The sequence below is a fragment of the Mustela nigripes genome, chromosome 1, assembly GCF_022355385.1.
Source record: "Mustela nigripes isolate SB6536 chromosome 1, MUSNIG.SB6536, whole genome shotgun sequence".
NCBI classification, from domain to species: domain Eukaryota; kingdom Metazoa; phylum Chordata; class Mammalia; order Carnivora; family Mustelidae; genus Mustela; species Mustela nigripes.
The window spans coordinates 52,517,882-52,542,910 of record NC_081557.1 but is presented as its reverse complement, the minus strand read 5'-3'; the positions used below and the strand labels follow the sequence as shown (position 1 = coordinate 52,542,910).

Here is a 25,029-nt window from a genome sequence, read left to right as displayed (position 1 = left end):
CAGGTGGAGCCAAGGGCATCTGGGAGGGGTAGTAAAAAGCACTGGCAGTCTTGAATGCCAGGCCAAGGCCAAGGTATGTGATCTGCGTGATGCCCATGAGCCTCGGGGCCTGGCGCCCTGTGCCAGGAGCCACTCACCAGGGTTGGGGTTGTCCTGCAGGGCCACCACGTACTTAGACCTCTTTCGGAGCCCTTCCAGGAAGGTGACCACTAGGTCACGGATGTCCTCAGCGTTGCTGGAGGTAAACGTGTACTCATCCCCTTTGATGGTAGCCAGCGTGAAGCTGGGGGCTACCAGTTTCGCTCCCCTGCAGGACCAACACGGAGAACAGGGCCCAGCCGGGGTCAGTCCTGCCCAGCCCGAGTGAGGCGCAGCACAGCCCAGATCAGAGCAGCCCAGCGAGAGCAAGACACGGCACTCCCTGAAGGAGACCAAGGCCAGCCCAGTCAGACACGGCCCCGCCTGGGTGAGACATGGCTCTGCCAAAGTCACACCCGGTGCAGAGGGAGGTCTGCAGGGGCCTGGCCTAGTTCCCTTTGCCTATCTAATTCCTACTCACCCTTCAAATTTCAGCCTAGATACTCCTTCCTCCAGGTAGTCCTTGCCTTCCCACAGCCCTTACCACACTGGTCCTTGCCTTAAAACAGCCCATTCAATGTCTGTCTCCTCCCTCAACTGAAGGGGGCTGCAAGAGGGCAAGACCTATGTTAGTGTCCCACGTCCCTGTGCTCAGCACAGGCCCAGCCCCAGCCCATAGCAGATGCTGCCCAGAGACATTCTCCTAAGCCAGGCATCGGGGGAGGGCTTGCTGGGAACACGAGGCTATTCCAGGAACCCCTCCCACCACTGCTCTAGTGTGCCCACACCTTTCAGTTTCCAGAGCTCTCCCACGGATGGTTACTTTGAGTCCTCACCACTGTTATTGAAGGCAAGTGTTAACAGCTCCACTTCAGGGGCAAGGACATGGACGTGAGTCCCACCTGAGCCCCAGGATCCCAGGCCAGGCCCTCTTTGTGCACACTTGACTGCCCCTGGCCGTCTCCTAGCTGCCTACATCCATCTCTGAATGCCAGTGATGCCCCTTAGAGGCCGCTCGGCCCCAATCGGGGCGGGGCGGTAGGTGCCTGAGAGGTCTGCACAGGGTGGCCCAAACTGCTCAATCATGTGGGACCGGGACAGGAGACTACATGTCTCTGCATCTCAGTGACATCCTCTATGAGGCAGTGACTCCCCAAAGGCCCCCGGACCCCCAGGAAAGCTCCAGGAGCCCTCTCCTTTCCCCTCTGTCAGTCTGTGTCTCCGTCTGCCCCTTCTTGCTTCAGACAGTGCAGAATCAGAGCACTGGGCTTGACACCTCCCTGCTGCGGGTCGTTGTGCCTTGTCAGACAGCCTGCTCTGCACGGAAGGGAGGCGTGGGAGGGGTTGGACTAACCTACTGCTGGACACGGCCATGATCTCAGGGAAGGACAGCTCCAGGAGCACCTGCTCCTGCTCATCCACGAAGTAGACTCCCGTCCAGTTGACTGCCACGATGACGTCATTCTTGGGGAGGCTGGGGCCTGGGGCAGAGACCAAGGCAGTGACAGGGAGGCAGCCCCACTCACAGCACAGCCCTTCCCAGTCCTTATGCCCCCAGGGAGGGAAACAGATTTCCATTTTACAGATGGGGAAACTGAGCCTTGGAGAGCACAACCTCCCTACAAGTCAAAATTCAAATGGCAGTGGGAAGACAGCACTGACATCAGGAAACTTGTCTGAGTCCTGGCCCTGCCTCTGTTCATCGTGCAGCTCTGGACAAGTCCCTGCCCTGGAAGGAGGTGGGCTATGGGAAGGGAGTCAGCTGAGCCCCAAGGTTCCCTCCAGCCAGATATCTGGTGATTCTGTGATGCCCGACACCAGCACAGGGCCCAGCATGGAACAGGTGCCTGGTCACTCGGCCCCAAGGATGGCTGAGCCAATGGCCCAAGTGGGTTTGTGTCTGTCATGTCCACAGCGCAGAGTCAGTGCAGCCTAGACTCTGGGCTGCCTGCCTCTGTACACAGCAGATGCTGAATTATGTCAGCAGGCCTTCCATCATCTCACCCAAAGTGCTGCTAAGCACCTAGACTGTGGGGAGACAGGAGCCACCCTACACTTGTTGACCTGGAATGAGCAAGCAAGCCCACAGGCGGAGCTGGGCTGACTGGAGTCTGGCTCAGGCCATCCCTCCCTTCCGTGGTGGTCTGGAGCCAGAGTGCGGGGTGGGAGAGGGCAAGGAGGAAGGCGGGGAGGCAGGAGGGCCGAGGGGGTACCTGAAAATTTGTAGGCTTCATAAAACCTGGAGAAGAGCAGGGGCCACTTGAAACGGGCATAATTGACCACATCCTCTTTGACCTTCTGGGCATCAGTTCTCCTCTGGGCATAAATCCCCTAAGGGGGATGGACAGGGGGGAAAAAGAGGTCACATCAGCTCTGTCTGGAAATCCAACATCTGTGGCCCCCAGCCCAGGAAAGCCCTGGAACTAAGGTGTCCTCCTGTGCCACATGGCCTTGTCACACCCCATTAGCCCACAGCCAACCCCATCACTGCACAGGTCACACCTGCAGGGAGCTGCCAATTCAGCCGCGACAGAAAAGCCCACAGTCCTGGCCCACATGTGTGCAAGGCCCAAAGTCAGGGGTGAGGAGGAGGCATCTGGGATATGGGCACATGTGGCTAAGCAGGCATGTATGTGCCACACCAAGAAGAGGGGTGGGGAAGGGACATAGAAGAGCCAGGTCACACGGAAGTGTAGAAGAGGCAGCCACTGCCAGACTGGGCTGTTAGCAGAACCGGACAGGCGAACCTGGGAAGGAGGAAGATCATCACATAGGGGAGGGCTGGAGCAGCCAGCCAGTGATGCAATGCTGCTGGCAGAAGATGAAAGGGCTGGCATTTTACTATCGAAAAATATCGCTTAGAGCCCTATTAACAACTCGGTGGGGTTGGAGTAAAATTGGACGTATCAAATGGAACTCAAGCTATCTGTCATCTCTACACAAACATGAGCAAAGACACCCGTGCCTGCCATGTGTGGAGAGGGCTGGAAGCAGGGCCCTCCCGCGAGGGGACGGGGTCAGAAGAAACCACGGAGAGAGAGGACCATAAAGCAAACACGCGCAGAACCACCAGTGAGTCTGGGTGAAGCAGAGGGGCATATGGTTCCAGGTTTTTGAATTTGCAACTTCTCTGTAAGTTTGAAATTATTCCCAGATAAAACGTTTTTACCCACTGGGCCCTAAAAACCATGCTAGTTCACAGCTTTCCTCCCTATGAGAAGAATGGCCCTGGGATATGGAACATGGGCCAACAGGCTCTGGTCTGAGGGAGAGACACAGCAAACTCAGTCGTGGGCTATGAGGGGCAGAGACCACCTCTGTTCCCTTCACAGCTGTGTCCCCAGGGCCTGGTACAGTGTCTGACACATGGCAAGCACCCCAAACAGAACCAATTAATGAGCAATGGCAGCCATCCCAGAATGTGCCAAGTGCATGACAACAGTGAACACTGAGGAGGCCCTGGGGAGGTGGGGGGGAGGGGCAGAAGGTTGGAAACTATCTGCGAGGTGGAGTGGACAGGCTTCGGCAGGTGACAGGGAGGGAGAGGTGAGGAGCAGGTGGTTGCCTGGACAAAGAGACAGAGGGCTAGAAGGAAAACTCGCATCTCTTCTGCAGGGGGCTGCAGGAAAGGGGAGGGCCTGGTGGCAGAGCCAGGCCTAGATATAGAGAGGGAGTGGGGCAGTTTCAGAGAAGAGGGGAGGCCTGTGGGCAACTCATCAGGGAAGGCAAAGACTTGGGTGGGAGAGGCACATGGGGCCTCTGGTTGGGGAAGAGGGCATGGGGTATAAAAAGCTGAAAGACTGCTCGTCTGCAGAGACCCCAGGATCTTGTGTGCAAAGATGACTCTGGTCTCCCACAACTAGGGCCAGGATTACAGAGAGGCCTGTGGGTCCCCTCCAGCAGCCAGCCCACCACTCCTCTACTACTTGGGCAGGCCCCTTAGCCTGGAAAGAGCTACTCAGGGGTGGTTATGAGCCTGGGGCCTCAAGCAAGGGGGTCGGGGGGTCTGTCCCTAAAGTTCTCTGGGCAGGAAGCTGGGCCAGAGCTCTTTTAGGCAAAAAGAAGGGCGGGCTTCCTAGAAGCTCTCCCAGCACGCACCAACACTCCTGAGCTGCAGCTCTAGCATGCAGCTGCGGCCCAGTGCAGGGTGTCCCCCTCCCAACCCAATGCCCATGGTTTCTCTCATGAGGCCACAGGGCTGGATTTGATCCATCTCTATGTCCCTGGCACCAGCCCAGAGTAGACAGCATAGGACACAAGTGAACTGATATCCATGGCAGAGGAAAGCTGCTGGGGAGGCAGGAGGTAGAGAATGCCATCCTGTCTCCCAGTCGCCCTGCGGGCAGACACACGTCCAGTGAGAGCTTGACCTCTTTGATTGTCTGGATCCTTGCCTCCCAGCCCAGGTCACCAGAGAGTCCCTCTCCCCAGACCCCGCCCTGTCCTCCTACCTTCTTGTGGGCAGCAATGGCCAGCTGGGCCCACTTCTCAAGTGTCTTCAAGGGTGTGATCTCGCGGTCGGGGATGTAGGTGGGGACGAGGTTTAGGAGGCGCTCCAGGATCATCTCGGAGCCATAGTCTACGAAGTACTGCTGGGAGGCCAGCTCGGCCAGGTCATCCTCCTAGGTGGGGAGGGAGAGGAGGGTGCTGTTCGCACACCCTCTGGGAAGCCCTTCTGATCCCCGAAGCCCCAGGGCCCTGCCTCCTGGAGCTGTTGACCCCAGGCTTTGGGAAACTGTGCTCTCACGGATTCCCCAGAAGTTCTTGTCTGCTTAGTGGAACCATGAGCTCCCCAAGGGCAGAACCACGCCCCTGCCTTCTCCTGGGTGCCCTTCACACCAGCACAGAGGCACATGAGCTAACCCAGAGAGGCCGGCCCAGCTGTTGGTGAGGGGTTGATCACCACATTCCCAGCCCGTGAGCCAGCGATGGGGACTGACAGGCTGCCTGGGAGAAGGGGGGCCCTGGCACTGCTGGTACTGTCAGAGTGAAGGGTGGACGCACATTACCCTCTCCATCACCACCCCTCCCTGGGATGGCCCCAGTAGTGAGAGACAAGGAGGCTGTGCTGCAGAGGCTTTTGAGGGCGGGGTGATGGGGACTGGGCATTTGTCCCTCATCTGCCTGAGGGTACATGGCAATCTGGGACTCACCAGGGCTGCAGCAGAAGTGGAAGAGAGAAAGGCTCTTGGGAGTGATGAGGGCAGTACATGCTTCCCAGACCATTCAAAGCATTTCAGAATTTCAACAACTGATACGGCTATACTCATGCCTTCTGGGTGAGGATCAGCTCCGCACCACCATGACCACTGTCACCATCACCAACCCAGCACCTTCCAGGGCCACCAACCCTGCCACATCCTCAGCACCATCATCATCACCACCACTATCCTGAGCACACGTCTACCAGTGCTTCCTCTGCCGTCACCACCGCCGCCACCACCCACCCCCTTCCTTTCCATCCCCTTTTCCTTACTGCCACATCACAGTCACCAACAGATTCATAAGCACCATGAGAACCATCATCAATGCCATCAAAAATAACATAGCACGAGTTACTACTCCATATCATTCCTGACCTTTAAAAGGAAACAAAGAGAGTACACATTTGCAAACTCTGGTCTAAAGGACAGGGTTTCCTGGATGCACGCAGAACAAGACAGCACGTTCTGAAGCACAGACTCTGTACCAGGCACAAGCACTGCAGACACGTGGACACCTTCCACCGGCAGAGTTCACACTGGGCTTCAAAGGCCCCATCCCCATGGACAGAGTTAATCTAGAAGCAACCTCAGTCAGGCTAACCTCCACAGAAGCTAATGATGGGTCCCAGACAGTAACATTCAGTCAAGATTCGGAACATAGAGGGCTGTGAGCTGAGCAAGATCAGGCAGAAGATTCATGGTCACTCACCTTCTCACACCTGTACTCCCCAAACTTGACCCCTCGTACCACCTGCTGATAGATGAGGTTGGTGGCCACGTTGTCCTCGGAGGGGTTGTGCCACGGCGTGAAGACCTCTTTGCGGAAGAAGAGCCTCCAGGGCGCATTGCGTTCCTGGGCACCCTGCTCCTTGGCATACTGCTCACACTGGGAGATGGCATCCATGACATGGTCACTGCCACTGCCCAGGGAGGACACCTGCGGGCACAAGGCTGGGGGTCACCCAGTGAAAAGCTGAGCAGGCAGGGAAGGACTTACAAAGAACCATCAGCGGTGCCAAGTGTTCTTGTTCAGATGGAAAACTGGGGCTCAGAGAAAAGCACGAATGTGTCCAGGTCACCCAAGAAGCAGATCAGACCTCTGGATCCCAGCCATGGGCTCCAAGCCAGCACAGCCTTGTGGGCTTTCCCATTTCCTAATGTAAGACTTATGGGAAACCTGGACGGACAAATGGCCACTGAAAACATGGGAGCTATGTGCAGGTGAGAAAAACTGAGGCAAACTGTCGGGTAATGTGGTTCTGTCCCTGGACCCTGCCAGAGTGGCGGGGGGATGGGCATCTCTGCTATCTGTGGCATTGCTGAGTGTGGAGGCAAAATCACCCACCCCCAGCCCAGATGTGCCCAGGGTTACACACACTCTAGGTGGTCATTAACAAGCAAACAGAAACCACCATAGAAAACTGACAGAAATGTACATTCCCATTTGCAAATGAGAAAACTGAATCTCAGAGAGTTAAGTAGCTCCATGCCCCCCAAACAGGTCCGTGTCTGCTTTGTTTTCTCTCCAGTACCAGGGGAGGGTTGATTCAGCCCAGGTATGTGACAGAAGCGAGCTCTGGGTGTCCAGCTACTACTGCACCACCAGATTTCTAGATGCTCTCCACATTCCTAATGAATTGGGCAGAGGCAGAGTTACCAGTGGCTGAGAAAAAACGAAGGCTCTGGAAGGTAGGTAATCACCCGAGATGGCCTGAGTCAGTGCATGGCAGACCCAGAACAGGAACCAGGGTGGTGCCAGGAGGGGGCGTTGCGTAGAGGTCGTACCTTATCAAACAGGGCAATGTAGAGGGAGAACCCGAACCGGTCCTTGAGCGAGATCTTGTCAGCCAGCGCGTTGCAGAGCTCCTTGGCCGTGGTGGCTGAGTCGGTCAGCAGGGTCTTGGTGGTCCCGTCCATGAATGTCACAGGCAACATGATGGGCTTCTTAGACTTGGTGGCCTGAAAATGACCAAAGAGGGTTTGTGGGGATCTTTTCACTGCACACCTGTTCACGCCCTCTGGGTTTCCTGGCTCCTTGCTCCTAGGTGTTTGGAGCTGGCCCAGAGCCTCAGACCCAGGCATCCCACCAGGATATCCTGACAGCTGGTCACAGGTGCCCAGGGAGCCTTGCAGTATTCCCTGCCCTGACAGCACCTTTAAGGCCTTGAGCCTGGGCGTTGGGATTGGGAGGCCGAGCACTGCCACTGGCCGGGGGCTTCTGCCCTCACATCATGCAACCCTCACAAGACCCTAGGGAATGAGTGTCATCACTGCAACATTACAGATGAAGTACAGCTAGTAAGACAGAGGGAATCCCCTGCCCAAGTCACTTTGATCGTGAAACAGATGGGAGTCCACTGGGCGCCTTCCTGTTCCAACAAGCCTGGGATTCCAGAACTTAAAGGACCATAGAATCCTAGAGTGGGGAATGTTTCTGGGCCACTGGAGTGCACTAGATACACACACGCCCACACGTGCACACACACGTGCATGCATGCCTGGGTGGGGCCGGGGCCACACCTGCAGCTCCAACCAGCTGGGCGGCTGCGTCCGTGTCCCGTTGACAAAGGTCCTCCTGAGCCGCTCCTCACAATATGGAGCGTAGCCGGGCGGTCCCCCGTGGATGAAGTTGCGCAGGTACTGTAGACAGAGGACTGGCTGAGGGACCCCCACTCCAGCCTCCGCTCCGAGAATGTGACAACAGCCACCAGGTCTCCTGCTTCCAGCCCTTGCACCCACATTCAGGACTGGCTTGAGGCCCAGTCATCCACGTCCCTCCATTCCTTCTGGGGCTCCGCTCTGCTGCCCTTGGGATCGAGTCCATGTGCCTCAGGCTGGCAACAAGGCCACCACGTTCTTCTCACCCTGTCCGGTCTCAGCTGTGCGTCCTGCTTCACCCCACACACCACTCCCCCTCTCTTCTCCTGGCCTAATTGCTAGGCCCACCTCCCTGATTCCTTCCGACTGGGAGAGCACTCTCCTCCTCATGGTGCTGGCCAGTGGGGTTGGTCCTGCTCTGACCCACTCTGCCTCTGTGTCCCCAGCACCCAGGGCCTGGCACTGAAGTGCAGTCAAGGAAGGGACCTGAGACCCACCACAGGGCCTGCTCCAAGACCCTAAGTGGAGGGTCTGGAGATGCTGCTGTCAAACTCAGTCTCTTCCTAAATAGAAAGAGGCTGAGGGGAGAAGAGAGTGAAGGGCTGGAGCCTGGGAGGAGGGCCAGGATGGGGCGGGGCAGGGGGGTGCGCTGTGGCCTGGGAGGAGATGGCCCAGGCAGGGCTTCCTTGCTGAGCCCCGCAGCGCTTCCTCCCCTTGTTCTCTCCTCGGACTCCCTTCTCGCCCCAGGAGGCCAAGAGCCTCCCTACCTTAACGAACTTCTCAGAGGGGGCGAAGCAGCCCACACAGAGAGACACAAGGATCCAGCCCCGGGCGTAGCTGCTCTTGGAGGGGTTGTGAGTGAGCTGCTTGCTGATCTGACAGTAGATCTCATCCCTAGGCAGGCAGAGAAGCAAGGAAGGGAGACAGCGTCAGAGAAGCCCAGCCCCGCCCAGCCACTGGTGGGACACACAACATGCTGTCCTCTCCCTCTTGCCCTGGACCACCCAGGAGGCAGCGGCCTGTGGCCAGCCTGGGAAAGCTATGGAGCCACGAAGAGGGTCTGGCCTTGGAGGCAGATGCATCAGGCACAAAGCATGCTCCTGACTCCAATCCAGATCCACAGCCAGGTCCCCAGGACCCAGAGAGAGGTGTGCCTCTGGCTCTGGGGCATGCTGGTGATCACCCTGATGAGAAGCATGGGATGTCCCTCCTTGTCCCTCACCAGCTGGGTGGCCTAAGCAGGTGAGTTGCCCTCTCCAAGCCCTGCCTACAGTCACGGCAGCAGCAACAATTTCTACTGATGGCAACTGGAAGAGCAGAAACAGCAAACACATCTGGGGAGTCTGTCTGGGAGGTGGAATGGGTAGGGCTTTGACTTTCATTTGCTATATTTCCATAATGTTTGAATACAGTACTTAAGTGGCCATGTATTAATTTTGTGAATCAGATCAAAGCAATAAAGGTAGTTTTGTTTTGTTTTCACTTTAAAGGGAAATATACAACCTTCCTTGCAGGTCTTCTGTGAAGAAAAATGAGCCAAGGCTTAGAAAGCACCTGGCACAGTAAATCCTCCATAAAGGCTAGCTTCCCCCGGGAAGTCGCTCGCTGCCTGCCAGGTCAGGACCAAGGACAGGACGTCGATAATGAAATGACCACCAGGCGGCGCTCCCGGCTGAGTGTCCCTCTCAGAAGAGCAGGGCGGGGCAGGAAGGGGCAATTATCTGAATCAGCTGCTCCCAGCACCCTGTATCTTCAGGGCTCAGGGGCCAGTGCAACTTCAAAATTAATTCTGAGGTTGCTTGCTTTTTATCATGACAAATAAGGTCATTTAAAACACACCATACACAATCTGCCCACTGTCTGTATCACAGTCATTTCATAAAGCAAATGTAATTTTAATATCCAAAAAGCAGAAAAGGTAGAATCTTAGAACAAAAACATTTCTTTCAATAAATCAGATTTACATTATATTTTTCCCATCTCATCACAGATCAGTGAAAGCTTTCTCACTTACACTTGGGAGCTAAGGCCAAGTGAAGGGAGGGTTTAGCCATGGTGCCTCAGAGATTCAACACCCAGCCTTCTGACTCAGCCCAGGGATTCAGACACTGTGTTCTCCAGGACTGACAAGTTTAGGTCTGAGAGACAATTGGGAGGCAAATTCTTGCCCCTTTAACACACCTTGGGCAGCTACCTTTTCTTCCTGGAGGCAGGTGGCCCTGGGTGATTGACCATCTCCAGTGAGGTAGTAACTGACCTCCAGCAGCAATGCCTGGAAGGCAGGAGGTCAGGGAGACTAGGGCCTTGAGGCAAGTCTCTTCCCCTCTCTGGACCTCAGTTTTTCAGTCAGTGAAATGGGCCCAAGCCTCTGCCACAGCCCTATCCTGCTGTCCTCCCAACCAGTATGCAAAGATTCACAGGATCAGCTCTCCTAACTGGCCATCTTACACTGAGGGAGTCCTCAGCAAAGTCCTAGCTGTCTTCCCTCCACTGACTTAGCTGAGTTGATTCCTTTATTGCTGCTGGTGCCTCTTAGATCACTCTATCTCCTCCCCACCACCCTAGGGACCTGAACAAAGGAGGCCCTTGTTCAGGCACATGGGCTGCAGGAACCCCAACCATAGGCCGGAGCTGGCAGGACTGGGCCTACGGCAGGAGATGCATCTGATAATGAGAACAGTTGTACCTACCGCGGGGCCTGACACCCTCTCCAGAGTTCCACCTGCCCACATGCCTAGGAGGTAGGTGCTGGGTTATTCCCTTTTTATGGGTAAAGGAACTGAGGCTCAGAGAGATTAAATAACTCCATCAAAGTCATATGAGGAGCTAGCAGCAGAGCTAAACCCAGGCCTGCTTGGCCTCATCCATTGTCAAGGTGACAAGACCACAACTCGGCCCCCAAATCCCTTCAGAGCCCCAATCTGAGAAGCGCGGGCTGCCTCCCAAGCCAGCAGCTCCACAGGCACTGACCGGAGCGCTGGGCGCAGGATGCCGTTGCCGATGATGAAATGCAGCTTCTCCAGGTTGGACGTGGGCCTGTCCTCCAGCATGCTGTTGCCATGCGCCGTAGACTCCCCATCATGCAACCTCTTAGTCACCTGGACGGGGGAGGGGACAAGGCTCAGCCCCGGGCAGGGTTAAGTGAGGGGGTCCCTGGCTCATGTGGGAGTCTCCCACTCCCCTGGAGAGCAGATCCTGAGAAGGGCTGGAAGGGTGGGCTCCCCACCACCATTATGGCCCCAGCCCTGCCCACTCCCCGACCCTGCACAGAACTGACATGGCATCAATGAGGCCCAGACAGTTGGGCAGCACTGGCCTGGTGCCACCTGCGAGGGACCAGGCTCCTTGGCAGGTTCCCTGAACCCTCCGCCTCCAGTGAAGCCCTTTCATCCAGGACAAGGACCTGATCCTCTGACTCTTGGTGGGACCCCTATCTCTCCAGGGTGGGCCACAACTCTGACACCAGTATACACCATGGGTCCAACCACCCAGTCACCATCTCCAATCCCTGGGGCCCTGGTGTCCATGTGAAAGTTCCAGGCCTGGGTTCTGACAGATGCATTTCTCCTGTCTGTTTTCACACAGCCCACCGTGCCAGCCCACACCCCGCCTGGAGCCCAGACTGAGAGGGGAGCGGTAGAAGTGTGCCCCTGCAGGCGGGAGGGGTGGAGGAGGGCCTCACCTCCATGGAACACCCACAGCTATGCTCTCACGCCATCTGGGCATTTCCACCACCCTTCCCCACCAAACCAGGCCCTTCAGATACCGGCAGCAGAGCTGGCATTCAAATCTGGGGCCACGTGGCTGCAGGACTAGATTTGAGCCTCAGATGGGGAAGAGGACAATGGCAGAGGCAAAGCAGACTACGGAAGCCCTTAGGAGGAGCATGACTCTACTGTAGAGCGGTCTGGGCAGGCTTCCTGGAGGAGGTGACGCCCAGGCAGAAAAGAGGAAGGAGAAATTTTAGACAGAGGGACTGATGTGTGGGAATGTAGGGGGATGAGGGAGCCAGTCCCCTCTACTGCAGATGCCTTGGTTATTGTCTGCTCCCCTCCCCTCCTGCACAGTCCTGGAACACAGGGCCAGGATGGCGCTCAGAAGAGGACAGGTGACTGAATGAGAGTTCAAACAAATGAGTAGTGTTAACGCCCCATGGGTACTCTTACCCCCAAAAGTTTGTAGAGTCTGAACGGTCCTTGGATCAAATGCACTGGGTCCCTGCACTGGCAGGAAATGTCCTCCCTCTCACCATGTGCCACTGCAGCCCTCTCCAGCTCTCCAGGCCCCTCTTCTGGGAAGTCCTCCTGGATCTGGCCCCAGCCTGAGCTCACTGCCCCCTTCCACGCACTTCTATCTGCCCAGTGGCTCCCTACACGGTCCAGCCCATGCCCCTGGGAAGAGGCTCCCTGTCATCCCCAAGCTCAGCCAGGCCCCACCCTGCATCTCCTCAGGCACTCCAGGGTGTGCCCTGACCTCCTCTGTCAGTTTGGACTTCTTCTTCAGGGTCAGGTGCACCAGCTTGTGCCGCATGCTGCTCTTCTTCTGCCCCTCCGGCAGCTGCGTCTGTGGGACAGACAAGGTCAGGCTCAAGTGACTGGGCCCCAAGTAATGACAAGAGCAAAGGACACCAGAGCTATGGCTAGAGGCTGGGCTCACCTCCACACTAATGTTTACGAGGCATACCCCACGCTGCCACCCTCTCATCCCCCACTTCCTACACCAGCCCTGTGACGGACAGGAAAACAGAGGCTCGGGAAAGCTGCCCAGAGCTTGCCCCTGCCTCTGACTGCACAGATCTCGGCCAACCATGATCTGCACTTTGCAGTTTGTGGAATGTGTGCACATTTGTTCCCACAGGTAGACAGAGGAGGGGTGGGGTCAGGGAGGTGAGGTAGAGGCCAATTTTAGGATGCTCCTTTTGGGGAGCCCCTGAGGCTGGGGACACCAGGCGGCCATTCCAACGGGTCTGGGAGGACATGGACAGACCCGTTGGGGGCTGAGCCTCACCTCACCCTCGCCCTGCAGGGCCTGCAGCTCCCTCTTGTAGGTCTTCTTGCCCAGGGTCTCGTAAATCTTGGTCATCACGGGGATCTTCTCACTGCCATCGCTCATGGCCGTGTGGTACTTGGGCTCAGGGAGGTCCCCCATGAAGCGCAGGATGGTGATCCAGACCGCCAGGGCCGCCTGGGGGCAGAGCCACATCAGGGCACACCAACACAGCGCCTGGCTGAGCCTTCCCAGTAGGCCAGGGCGGCCTGGGGAGGGGACTGCAGGGGGCTGCCGGGCTCCAGTGCTGGAGCCGAGTTGCTCCCAAGGAGCTCCGCTGCTCTGTGAGACTGTGTGCATGTGACCTGGGCATCAGGGTGAAGTCCGTCCTTGTCTTGCCCCCCAGGGACCTGCCACCTGGGGACCCATGCAGCCCCAGCCCTCACCAGCTGGTCGCCCTCATCATCGTGGAACAGCAGCGGCTGCTTGAGCGGTCGCCGGGTGTAGGTGTGCGTGGTCGTGCCCTGGAAGTAGGTGGCAGCGAACTTGGCGAATTTGTACTCGGAGAGGTCTTCCTCGTCCTCGTCAGGCAGGGGAAGGGCTGCGTCCAGGTCTTCCTCCACCATCTCTCTGCGCCCATGCTCCAGATCCTGAGGAGGCCAGAGGGCTTTCCTGCTGTGGGAACAGACTCAGGCCAAAGCCCTCCCCCAACCTGTCCCTGTGGGGCCAGCTCCTCCTACACAAGGGTAGAACTGGGTCATGCTGTTCAAGACACAAACAGAGCCTGGCGTGTGGTAGGTTCCTCGATACATGAATGAATGAGTTTGTGAATGGCCCTGGAGAGAGACAGTGACTGTTGAAGGTCACACAGCAAGCTAACAGCTGGGCAGGGGCAGGGGTCGCACATCATCACTGCTGCTCTTTGCTCAGAGGGGACCAGGTGGACCTTAACATAAAGAGGAACCAAAGGAGGGAGGGCTATTACACTGTGTCCCCTCCCCACCCCTGTCCTCACTTTGGTACCTCAAATCCACTAGGCGCTTGGCCCTCCTGGCCTGGCAGGCCACCCGAAGTCCCCAAAAAGCCAAACATCTTGTCCACCATGTCCGAGTGGTTGATGGGCTCGTGGCGGGCCCTCTCCATCTGCTCCAGGAGCTCCTTCTTCCTCCGAGCCTCCTCCTTCTCCTTCAGCTCCCGCTCTGCGTCCTCACGAGCCAGTTGTGCCAGGCGCGCCTGTCCGACATGAGATGGGGGGACAGCCTCAGGGGGTAAGCCCTCCTCGGGGAGCCCAGGAGTACCCCTGAAGCAGCCAGGCCTTGGTCCCCACCTCCAGACAGCTGGCAAGGACTGAGCCTCGGGCTTTTCCATCCTCAGCCCCGCTCCATCCCACCTTCACCCTCCAGAGCAGACAGAGTCCCAGAACCCGGCTGCTGAGAAGCCTCCAGACAAGCCCAGAGCAATGCCGTCGCCCTTCAGGGCTCAGCTGGGAACCATCTCCTCCAGGAAACCTGATGGGGCCTCCCACCTGGAGGGGACCCCCACCAACCCAGAAATCCCACAGCCGTTAGGTTGAGGCTCTGGACCAGCCCTGTCCAGTAGAAATCAAATGCAGGCCATGTATGTAGCAGCTTTGTTTAAAAGAGTAACAAGAAATAGGTGAAATCTCTATTAATAATATATTTTCTTTAACCCAGTATTTCCAAAATGTTATGTCAACATTTAATTCTTATTTTTAAAATAGTACTGGGAGTTTTCATATCCTCCCCCTTTTTTTTCCTGTCTTCAAAATCTAGTGTCTGTTTTACACTTAGAGCCCCTCGCCATTCCAAGCTCTCGGCGGCCACATGTGGTGGGGGGCTCCCAGGCTGTGTGCTCTCACCCCGACTCGGGTTTTTTATGCCCATGTTCTCTCCCACTGGGAAAAGTGTTCCTGAGGGCACGACCCCCTCACTCTGCAGCCACAGCCCCCTGTCCTCAGGCTCCCCCTGGGACAAGCGCCCGCTGCTCAGACCAGGGCAGGCCGCCTGCACAAGGAATGGTCCGCCAGTGCTGTTGGGCCCGTGAGCAGACACCCATGGGGCTGGGCCACTCAGCTCACCTGATGCTTGCGCTCGGCCTCCTCCTTGGCCCTCTTGGCGCTCATCTCCTTTCGGAGCTTCTCCTCCTCTGCCAACCGCATCTTCTCAACTTCCAGACGCCGCAGGTACTGAGGGAACAGGCCGCCAGCCAAGTGAGCACCATCATGGTACTGGCTGCTGGCCCCCACCCACCCCACCCTGACTGGGTTCTGGGATGGCGAGTGACCCTGCCAAATGATTTGGCAGACAGGGCAACTGAGGGACCTGAGAATTTCTCCCGGTCACACAGCGGGTTGGGGGCACTGCTGATTCCCAAAGCCAACCCAGATTCACCACAAGAGTGACTGAGGCCCCGGATCCCGCCCTCAGCTGGGAGGAGGGAAATAAGGAGTGTGATCATAGCTTCTCCAGGTCCCCTGACGAGGCAGGGTCCTGGATCCCCTCTGGAGGTATTGGCCTCGGCTGACAAGCAGGGGTGGTCTGCTGACCTGAGGCCGAGCAGCACCCTGCAGAGGCCGCAGCCCACCTGGGGCTCAGAGCCCTCACCTCAGCCCGGAGGCGCCGGTGCAGCCTGCGTGCGATCAGGCCCCGGGCATAGGCCTGCACGGTGAGCACGGCCCAGAGCCGGTGGCGGAAGGCCTTGCGCACCAGGTAGGCACGGCAGCGGGCCTGGAACTTGATGATGCGCTGGCGGGCCAGGCGGTACTGCTGGTGCAGCCTCCGGGAGCGGTGCAGGGCCTGCAGGCGCAGGAAGCCCAGCCGCATCTGCAAGGAGAGCCGGCAGCTCAGAGCCCGCCAGCCCTGCCCACGGGACAGTCCGGTACAGGGCTCCAGGCTGACTGTCCCAAACATAGCTCTGCCTTCTCTAGGACCAGGGCTCCCCAGAGTGAGGCTCTGTTTCCTCTCAGACAAGAGTTCTCTAGGGAGAGGCCTTGGCTTCCCTTGAAGGAGAGCCCTTACCCCCAATGGATCCCCATTCTCAGACTAGGAGCCATCCCCCTTCCTGTCTGCCTCCCCAGCTCAGCGCCCAGGCCACAGCCCAGTTACTCTGCAAGAGGTCATGTGACACCGGCTCCCGGCCCCCTCCACGGTCTCTAATGGCCCAGGTGCTCCCAACCCATCAAAACATTCCAGAAGAAAAGCCACAGACTTTGCTGACCAGATGGAAAGAGCCACAAGAAGCCAACTTGGACTTTGGGCTGGAGGAGCGGGAACAGCTAGCAAGGACAGTGGCAGGAGGCCAAGGAGGCCTTGGGCACAGAGACAACCTGCTGCTGTGGCAACAGGGCCGGGTTCAAAGGCCTGGTGGGGCAAGGAGCAGCCCCCAGGGAGGCTCACAAGCTCATAGTTCCTCCGGCAGTTGTGGCCCCGCCAGTGCCTCTGGATCAGTGTGGCAGCATTCTTCAGCTTCAGAAAGTTAGATCTGAAATAGCATCATGGTACAGAGGCTCTTAGATCTGAGAAATAGTGCCCAGAGACAGCCAGGGGACTGGTGGGGTTTTGGTGGGGTTCAGGAGACCAGGGCTGAGTCCCAGCGCAGTGTCTCCCAGCTATATGACCTCGGGTAAAGGCATATGACTTCTCTGTGCCTCTGCTTCCTCATCTGTAAAATGGGTACAATACCACCCACCCTGAGTGCCTCACAGCCTCGTCACCTATGCCCACTAAGGTGGGCATTCAGAAGGCATTTACTGAATGAAGAAACATATGAATAATAAGTGAAATGATATAAAAATTAAAACCTTTGAACACTGTGAACATCACTTATTACTAACTTGGCCATTTTATAGACAAGGAAAGTGAGATTTAAGGAGTCTGGGACTAGAGCCCATGTCTTCCACAGGACTCTGAGCAAGCACAGTGCTGACCCCCTGTCCACGTGAGGCAGCTTGTATGGGATGACAGTCCCCTGTGACCTGATGGAGGACAGAGAGACCACACGTCACACAGCAGGTGTCTGCTGAATGTAGACGTGAACAGTGCAGGGGTGAAGGTTGGGTATGTCTGCGTGGGACAGAGCCGGGGAGCTGGTACCTGGGTGTGCATGAACAAGCAAGCAGCTGGGGGTAGGGATGAACAGATGGACGGACAGACTCATGGACAGAAGAATGGAGGGAAGGGCAGACTGAAGGATGATGGACAGACAGCAGAGGGAGGGAGGGAGGGGCAGGTTGTGGAGTTGTGGAGCCCAGCTCACACAGCAGAGTCAGCCCTGCCCGGCTCTGAGCTGTCCCAGCCATATACATGCCCCTTACAGGGAACATGGGACATGCTCTGTGAGTCACAAAACCTCAAATTTCTTCTCTGGGAAATTTCATCAGGCATCCAAGACACCAGAGTGTCACCCAGGCACCTCACAGATCCGTGTGTGCATGCCGGTTTGGAGGGTGTGTTCCATGTCACTGCGCAGACAGGGCCCAGGCAGGGCTGCGTGAGTCACATGTCTGTGGTCGTCAGTGTTTGCACGATCGTGTGTATACGCTATGCACATGTGTGCTTGCTCCTGTGTGTGCACACAGGATGTGTTTATTCCTGGTGTTTGTGCAGGGGACAGAGGTAAGGCCAGCACACGTGCACACGTCTGTGTGTGGGCCAAGGTGGGGGAGCTGGTCCCGACACATACCTGTCTTTGAACCCCCGGATAACCTTCTGGAGGAGGATGACTCTGTCGGTGATGGCCTTGTCCCGTTCCACCTCCAGCAGCATGTCGTGGTGGTCCTGGAGGGCAGAGCTCCTGAGCCAGACCCCCATCCTCCTCACAGGGACTCCAGCTCAGCCCCCGGCTGCGGCTGCCCTATGCAGGCCCTCCCTCCCTTCCCATGGAGGCCAGGCCGAGAGCTCCCTGCCCTGCTCTGGCCCCATGGGTAGCCTCCTATGGCCACAGGGACCGACCCGGCTCAGGGCCATTTCCCAGAGGCCAGGGTGGGACAAATGGCCCAGGAGGAGCTAATCTGACTAGGCAGGGTCCGAGAGCCCACCACTCACACACTGGCTTCATCCCTATGGCCCTCTCTGCCGAAGCTCGCCGACCTGGGCCCTGCCATTTCTCTCCTGGTCTCTCTCACTCCTGCTCCGGTCCTCCTTTAGGGACGAAACCCCCCAAAACATAAAGCTGATGATGACCTTAAAGTGACACCCCTGGTTCCTGGGGTCAAGACTGGTGTCCCCCTTACTACCCCCTGCACAGCCCAGGCCCTGCGGACTTCTCTGAGCCTCTCCTCCTCACTCCAGTTAGACAAAACCACATCATATGGTCCAGACAGATGAATGGAAGGTCTCCAGGCGCCAACACCGTGCAAAGTGCTGGGGTGGGGACAGGGGCCCTGCCCTGGGGAGATGGAGCCACATTTGTCCAATAACCCCAGACCACATCACTATGGACAGGGCCACGGAGAAGCAGCTGGGCGGAGGCTGTCCGAATGAATGAGTGTATGAACGAGAAGTCCGTGTCTGGGCTCTCCAAATGACAGCACATTTCTGGAGAGCCCTGGGAGGTGACAGTGGGGACAAGAATGGTCCTCAGCGCTCTCTGGCACCAGACACCATCCTGCTGCCCCTTTCCTCCCTTCGCCACACAGGCTAGAAGCCCTGCTCTCCACTCAGGTCAGGGCCCTGCCTGGGCCATGGGCTTCTCCCCTCTGAGCCTCTGAAAAGGGCGTGACATTCTTACGTCCCAGAGCCACTGTGAGAACTAAACAAGTTGCTGGATAAAAAGCACCCCCTCCTTGCCCAACCAGGCCTGCCACAACAAAGAATGCTCTTTGAAAAGGCTCCAGCAATCTGAGCAGGCAGGGCACAGTGGACATGTTTTTCTGACAAGGACATGAAGGCCTGGGGAGATGAAGGGACTGGCCCATGGCCCCTGAGCCAGGGAAGAATTAGAGGAGCCCAGATTCCCTCCAGCTCTCAGTTGGCTTTTCCCTTCCCTCCCGCAGCTATCCCCAGCTGCCAGGGCCCCACCCACCCACGGGAGGAAGGAGCCCTGCCCCTCGCCCAGGACAGCGGAAATGGAAATGGAGAAGCAAGCGGGCTGGGAGCTCACACTGTCCCTGCTACAGCTGCCAGGGCCCCGCCAATTCCCAGCAAGCTCTATTCCAAGGCCAAGACACCACATGGCCCAGCTCCCAGCCCTGCCCCCTCCCCAACTGTCTCATCCTAAAGTCCGGCCCCATTGAGCTCCAGGTGTTGCTCAGGGATGGTGTGAATAGGCCCCTGTAGAGGACAGAGGAGGGGGCTGTATGTGGCCTAGCACAGCCAGGATGAGCCCTGCCTGGCAGGAAATCACAGGAGGGGGCCTTAAGATATACTCAAGAGCCCCCTGCCCCCAAACACATCCCATTTTACAGATGGGAACATGAGGCTCAGAAAGGACCAACGAGCGGCCCAAAATCCCAGGGCAGACAACCAACCACAGGGTTCTGATTAAATCCAGACCTCCCTGGTGAACCACCTCTGACCTCACCCCCAGATCATAGATGCTCTTAAAACCAATTTCCCATCCCCCACAGAGGAGACCTAAACCACCCCCCTATCACAGACCACGGAGCAGGAACATCACAAAGGCCCAGCGCCAACTGACCTGATGCTCAAGCTTCTTTTCAGAGGCCCCAGGACCCCATTCTCACTGCGACGGGAACTCACACACCCACGAGGCCGACAGAGCAGAGGCTATGCTCACCTTCAGGAAGATCTTGGTTTTGCCAATCTGCCAGTCATCGTGGGTGCCCAGGACAGCCTCAGCCATGCGTTGGCATGTCCCCCGAAGGTCGTCCTAGGGGGTGCACAAGGGAAGGGACAGCCCCACCAGTGAGATAGGCCACCGAGTGTCCCTCCCAACGTCAAGAAGCAGGACTCTGGGGGTGCCTGGGTGGCTCAGTGGGTTAAGCCGCTGCCTTCGGCTCAGGTCATGATCTCAGGGTCCTGGGATCAAGTCCTGCATTGGGCTCTCTGCTCAGCAGGGAGCCTGCTTCCCTCTGTCTCTGCCTGCCTCTCTGCCTACTTGTGATCTCTCTCTCTCTGTCAAATAAATAAATAAATAAATAATCTTTAAAAAAAAAAAAAAAAAAGCAGGACTCTGGCTCCAGCTCTGTGCCCCTGACATGCTGTGTGTCCCTGGCCAGGTCCTGCCTTCTCTGACCATCAGTTTTCTCCTCAGCTGGGCCGGAGGCTAACATCCAAGGCCCACTGGGCAGCGCTGGTGTTGTCCACTACCCCACGTGCGTGAAGGCCACACCAGCTGCGCACGGTGACCCAAGTCCTTGGAAAGACCTCTACTGGCCCATCCCTGACTTCCCCAGACACACCCTAGGTGGCTGAGCTAATGTTGAGCCCAGCACACCAGCCCCATGAGAAAACAAGGGCTCTTGCCCAGCCCAGAGCCGGCCCCTCCCCTCCTGCGATCTCCATCGCCAGCCCTATACCTGCTTGTAGGCGGGCTTCACCCCGGGCAGGAGCACACGGTAGCGCTCCACAAACTCCACGAAGCTGTAGCGGATGGGGTAGCCCGCCCGGCGGATCCGGATGGTCTCCATCATCCCCGAGTACCGCAGCTGGCGCACGCACAGGAGCCGGTCGAACAGCTGCCGGGCGCAGAGCCACGGGCATCAGCACTGGTGGCTCCTGGGGGCACTCAGTCCCACTCGGCCTTTTCCCAGCCACCCGGCAGATGAGAAGCAAGGCAGACTGAACCCTGGGCTGCCGTTTGAGCCTACTTAGCAGCACAAAATGAAACCCTCCTGCAGGACAAACTGCATCTTTGGGGGCACAGAAGAGAAACAGCCTAACTCCCTTTGGGCTACCTTGAGGGGGCTCCTTGGAGGAGGTGGCCTGGGTTCTTACTTGTCAGGTGAAAGGGCACTAGAGGCGGCAGGGGGGACACGGGCAAAGGTGTGGCAGTCTGAAGCACAGGAATGTTTGGGGACTTTATGGGGACTGAGGAGGCTAATGCACGACAAGGTCATGGTTGTGCAGGTGTTGGGTGCTTGTTCAACCCCACAGCAGCTCTTCCAACAACTTCTGGCTGCTGGCAATAAGAAGCCTTAAGGAAGAGACAATTGTCCCCATGGGCACAGAGTCAGGAGGTTGTAGAGGGACTGGAGAGTGCTCAGAGGCCAGGCTGGGGGCAGCAGGGAGTAACCAGGTTGGAGCTGCATTTGAGACCCACTGGCTCTCACTGCAGTGAAGAGGGAGCTGGAGACCAATGAGAAGGTCCTGCTGCTAAGGCTCAGGCAATAGATGCTGAGGTCTGAGCCCAGAGAAGGTTCTGGAAGCATCTGAGATCAGGAGAGAGGTTACCCAACTAGCTTGGCAGGCCCCTGGCCTCCTTCCCCCAGACTTCCTGCCCTAGATGGGGAGCGAGAACACTGTGTAACCCTCATGCCCCAGCAGACCCAGTCCTGAGCCCCATGGGGGACAGGCCAGCCCACTCTGGGCAACGTTTTCAGGCTGGGGGCAGGACCAGCATGCAGCTGTCTGGCTTCCGCCACCCGTTTCCTCTCCCTCCACGCACTTTCCCTGGCCCAGCCCTGGCCTCCCTCCTTCCGTCCCTCCCCAGACCCCTCCGGCCCCAGCTTCCCTCCTGGGCCTCTGGGAAGAGCAGAGTGGTAAACAACACCTCCCAGAGCTAAGGAAAGAAAGGGCCCAAATGCAGGGTGGCCTGGGCTCCCAGCTTCTGGCCTCAAGCCCCTCAGGCTCCGGGTCTGCAGTTACACATCTCAAATGTGGAATCGCAATGGTCCATCCCTCCTTCCCAGGCTGTTAGGAAGGTGGAATAGGGCTGTGGGGAGACTCTGGCCCATGTCAGGCACATGGAAAAGGGCCAATCAACATTATTCAGCAGAGTCAAAAAATGAGGGCATCCCAACAAGTCAGAGGAATCTGGGAAGGCTTCAAGGAGGAAGTGGTGGTTGGCAGGATGGAAGAAGAGGAGGTTTTCGAAGTCAGGGCCACAGCAAGAACCACAGCTGACTCCCACACCAGGCAGTCTGCATGCATATCGTATGAACGGCCCCCGGGAGCTAAGCCCAGCTAAAGGCGGTAGAGTCAGGATTTGAACCTGAGTGGAGCCCGCTGCAGTCAAGGCTCTTTCCAGGAGATCTGCTACCTCCAGTAAGTCGGAACTGGTTCTATAAGCCCCTCAGGTGCCCTACTATTCCCCAAAGAGAACAAAGTCTCAGCCCAGCCCTCACCCTGCCACTTGGCCAGGTGCCCTCCCTGCCCCAGGTTGTGCCCCGGCTGGCTGGACCAGGGACCAGGGCCACTCACCATGGGCTTCTTGAATTCATTGGGCTTGATGCAGCGCACAAAGAAGGGCTGGCAGGCACCCAGCGTGCGCATCAGCAGCTCCAGCGACCACTTGAACTGGCTGCTGAGTGTGGGTGAGCGCTTCCTGGTCTCGGCGCCCTGGAGGGACGGACCACAGGGATGGGAGGGGCTGACCTGTGCCCCCAGCTCTCCAGGAAGGGAAGCAGCAGGGGAGGTCAGCAGGCTTCAGGCCTGAGGGAGGGCTACCCTGGAGAAGCCGGGTAGCAGGGCACTTGGGGTTTTCCTGTAACTGACCATCTAGGCTGGCTCTGGGCCCCAGAGGCATCCCGGGGGCACCCCCTGGGACCTGGGTCTGGAGGAGCACTGGGGGAGTGGGTCCTGGCCCCCAACACTTCCAGAGTTGCTGGAGGACCTGGGCAAGGCCCAGCCCCATTCTGCCTTGCTGGGAATAAATGAGTAGCCGAATTTGGTCACCTCAGGACACTGAGGTCCTCTCTAGAGATGGGTCAGACAGACCGACATTCAGACCCCGGGCCCACTGCCTCCTAACGAAGTGATCTCACACACTTCGCTGAACAGCCCTGAACCTGTTTCCTAAGTGGGAACAGTGCCACCTCACTAGCTGTGACGAGGGCTGTGACGACGGTGAACACAGAATATATCTCAGTAAACAGCAGCCTGGGACCCCATGTGTGTGCTGGGGTCGACGGGGGTGCTCTCCGTGCCCTGTCCCTTCCCTGTGGGATTAGCTGGTCAGCAGCAGGCTCGGATAAGCCTCCTAAGGCACACAGCTGGCCTCCCGCCGGGTGGTCCTGAAGCCCAGACGCTCTGAGGCCGGCTGGCCAGCCGCTATCTGGGTGAGCTGGCTAGCACCCCCTCCCCTGTCGGGGTCCCCATCTCAGAATGCTTTGAAACGAGGCAGGGGTGCTAGGGGAGGGCCTGGTCCACAAACAGGAAGTAGGGCATCTCAGACCAACCCTGTGAGACTAGACCTAGAAATCAGACTCAATTCCAAAGTATTTTGATGTTGTTATTTCCCTCCCAGCTGCATCTGTGTGAGAATTTGTCAGTGAATTTGATTATTATTGTAAGGTTTTGTATTTTAAATGAGGCCTAATTTCATCTGACATCCCTCAGCCCTGCCAGCCAGGCATGCACGTGTAGCGGTGTGAAGTGTATGGTGCGGTGGGGGCAGCAGCGTGTGACACAGACAGCAGTTAGACCATATGCCCCAGACGGAAACAGAGCTTGCTGGGAAACAGCAAACACTCGCTATTCTGAAACATGCCCGGTCTCTGAGTGCAATTTGGCACAGGTTCTAGGATCTCGCCAGGGAGGCTGGGGAGTCTGCGATGGGGTCAGGTGACTGTCAGGTCTCTGACCCCCATGACTGTCCCAGAACCTGACCCAGCCGCAGCACCGGACGACCCGTAGCTTGGAGGGGGAGCGGGCCGGAGCGGGCTTCACCCAGCCCGCACTGGAGACCCTACTCCGAGCACACGCACAGCACAGACATGGATACACAATCCCGCACGCAGCACACGCAGCACACCCGCGCGCACGCACACACACACACCCCGAATGGCACATACATGACACAAACCTTTCTTTGGTTTCTGTGATCACTCAGGAACTACTTCTGTCTGTCTATCTGTCTTCCCTAGGGCTGTGAGCCTGGTGAGGACAGGCAGATCTGCCTTGTTTTCAGTCGTGGCCCAGGCCCTGGCACAACTAACAAGCAGCAATGCCCTGTAAAAGCAGCTCCTGGAGTCCACGGGCTCCCAGAAACGTCCGCTTTCCGATTGCTCGGACCAAACTCTAAGGACTGTCCCCAACTCCTGTTCCTTCATTTCCAACACGTCAAAATTTTTATTGGTTTTACCTCCCGGCTTCTGCCCCCCACACTCCACACCTCCCTCCGCTCCTCTAGCCACCCGGCTGCCCAGGGAAAGCTGTCAAAACACAAATCCAGAGCTCTCCACCCGCCCCACTCAGAGCCCCTGCGACTGCTCCTGGCTTCCCTCGCATGAGCACCGCTGTTCTGGTGAGGCCTAATGGGGTCCTGCGGGATCAGCCCCCTGACTTCCAGTCTCTCCGTGCTTCTAGCCACCCCTGCGTCATGCTCTCCACGGGGCTCCAGGCGGGCCCACAGGCTTCGCACTCGCTGCTCCTCCCCCCTGCAGAGCTTCTCCTCCGCAGCCTCTGCTGCCTCCACCACCTCCTTATCCACTTCCTATAAGGCCTTTCCCGGGGGCCCCTATTCGACATTGCAAACCTCAGGTATTTTTCCCTCCTCAATTTCTCTCCATCGTATCACTCTGACATACTATGTATTCTATTTAGTTATCTGCTTACTAGCAATTTCTCCTCTTTGCCAGAAGATAAGCTCCACAAGGACAGAGGCTGTTTTCAGTTCTGCCCTCTGTCCTGTCCCCAGAATGCAGGCCGACGTCTGGCATGGAATGGACACCCCGTTACCCTTTGTGTCTGAGAGCAGGAGTGTGGGAAGGGGAGCTACTCTCACCTCCTGGCCCCCGGGGTTTCTGAATCAATTGTATTTCACTGAGAGGAATGGTGGTCCTTTCTGATATTCATGGGTTTCTGGGAGAATCTGCAGACATTTGGAAATAGGGTAAAGGCAGGAGTAAAATGTCCAGAGCTCAGTGTTAAATGACTCCCCAGAGGGGATCTGAGGGGTAGACACCTAAGCGGGATGTGCACAGGGCTGGGGACATACAGGCAGGACAAGCCACCTGCATAAAGCTTTAATCAGGGGCTGGGGACATATGACTGGGGTTAGACATCAATTGGGGGGCTGGATG

The 25,029-nt window shown here is 57.4% G+C and overlaps 1 protein-coding gene across 1 annotated transcript in view; it reads right to left on the bottom strand.

Moving 5' to 3' along the window:
* Positions 1–25,029, bottom strand: part of MYO7A (myosin VIIA) — a 63,763-nt gene that overhangs the window by 14,462 nt on the left and 24,272 nt on the right. Inside the window, exons 14-33 of the mRNA XM_059411494.1 lie at positions 22,208–22,345; positions 20,365–20,523; positions 19,623–19,715; positions 17,568–17,662; positions 16,283–16,367; positions 15,491–15,709; positions 14,965–15,072; positions 13,890–14,099; positions 13,313–13,516; positions 12,888–13,064; positions 12,354–12,443; positions 10,851–10,978; positions 8,648–8,774; positions 7,803–7,922; positions 7,068–7,241; positions 5,992–6,219; positions 4,530–4,700; positions 2,292–2,409; positions 1,433–1,559; positions 138–307 (exon numbers count right to left, since the gene is read on the bottom strand). Coding sequence (XP_059267477.1) covers positions 138–307; positions 1,433–1,559; positions 2,292–2,409; positions 4,530–4,700; positions 5,992–6,219; positions 7,068–7,241; positions 7,803–7,922; positions 8,648–8,774; positions 10,851–10,978; positions 12,354–12,443; positions 12,888–13,064; positions 13,313–13,516; positions 13,890–14,099; positions 14,965–15,072; positions 15,491–15,709; positions 16,283–16,367; positions 17,568–17,662; positions 19,623–19,715; positions 20,365–20,523; positions 22,208–22,345 — 2,941 coding nt within the window. The remainder of the gene's footprint in view (positions 1–137; positions 308–1,432; positions 1,560–2,291; positions 2,410–4,529; positions 4,701–5,991; positions 6,220–7,067; positions 7,242–7,802; positions 7,923–8,647; positions 8,775–10,850; positions 10,979–12,353; positions 12,444–12,887; positions 13,065–13,312; positions 13,517–13,889; positions 14,100–14,964; positions 15,073–15,490; positions 15,710–16,282; positions 16,368–17,567; positions 17,663–19,622; positions 19,716–20,364; positions 20,524–22,207; positions 22,346–25,029) is intronic.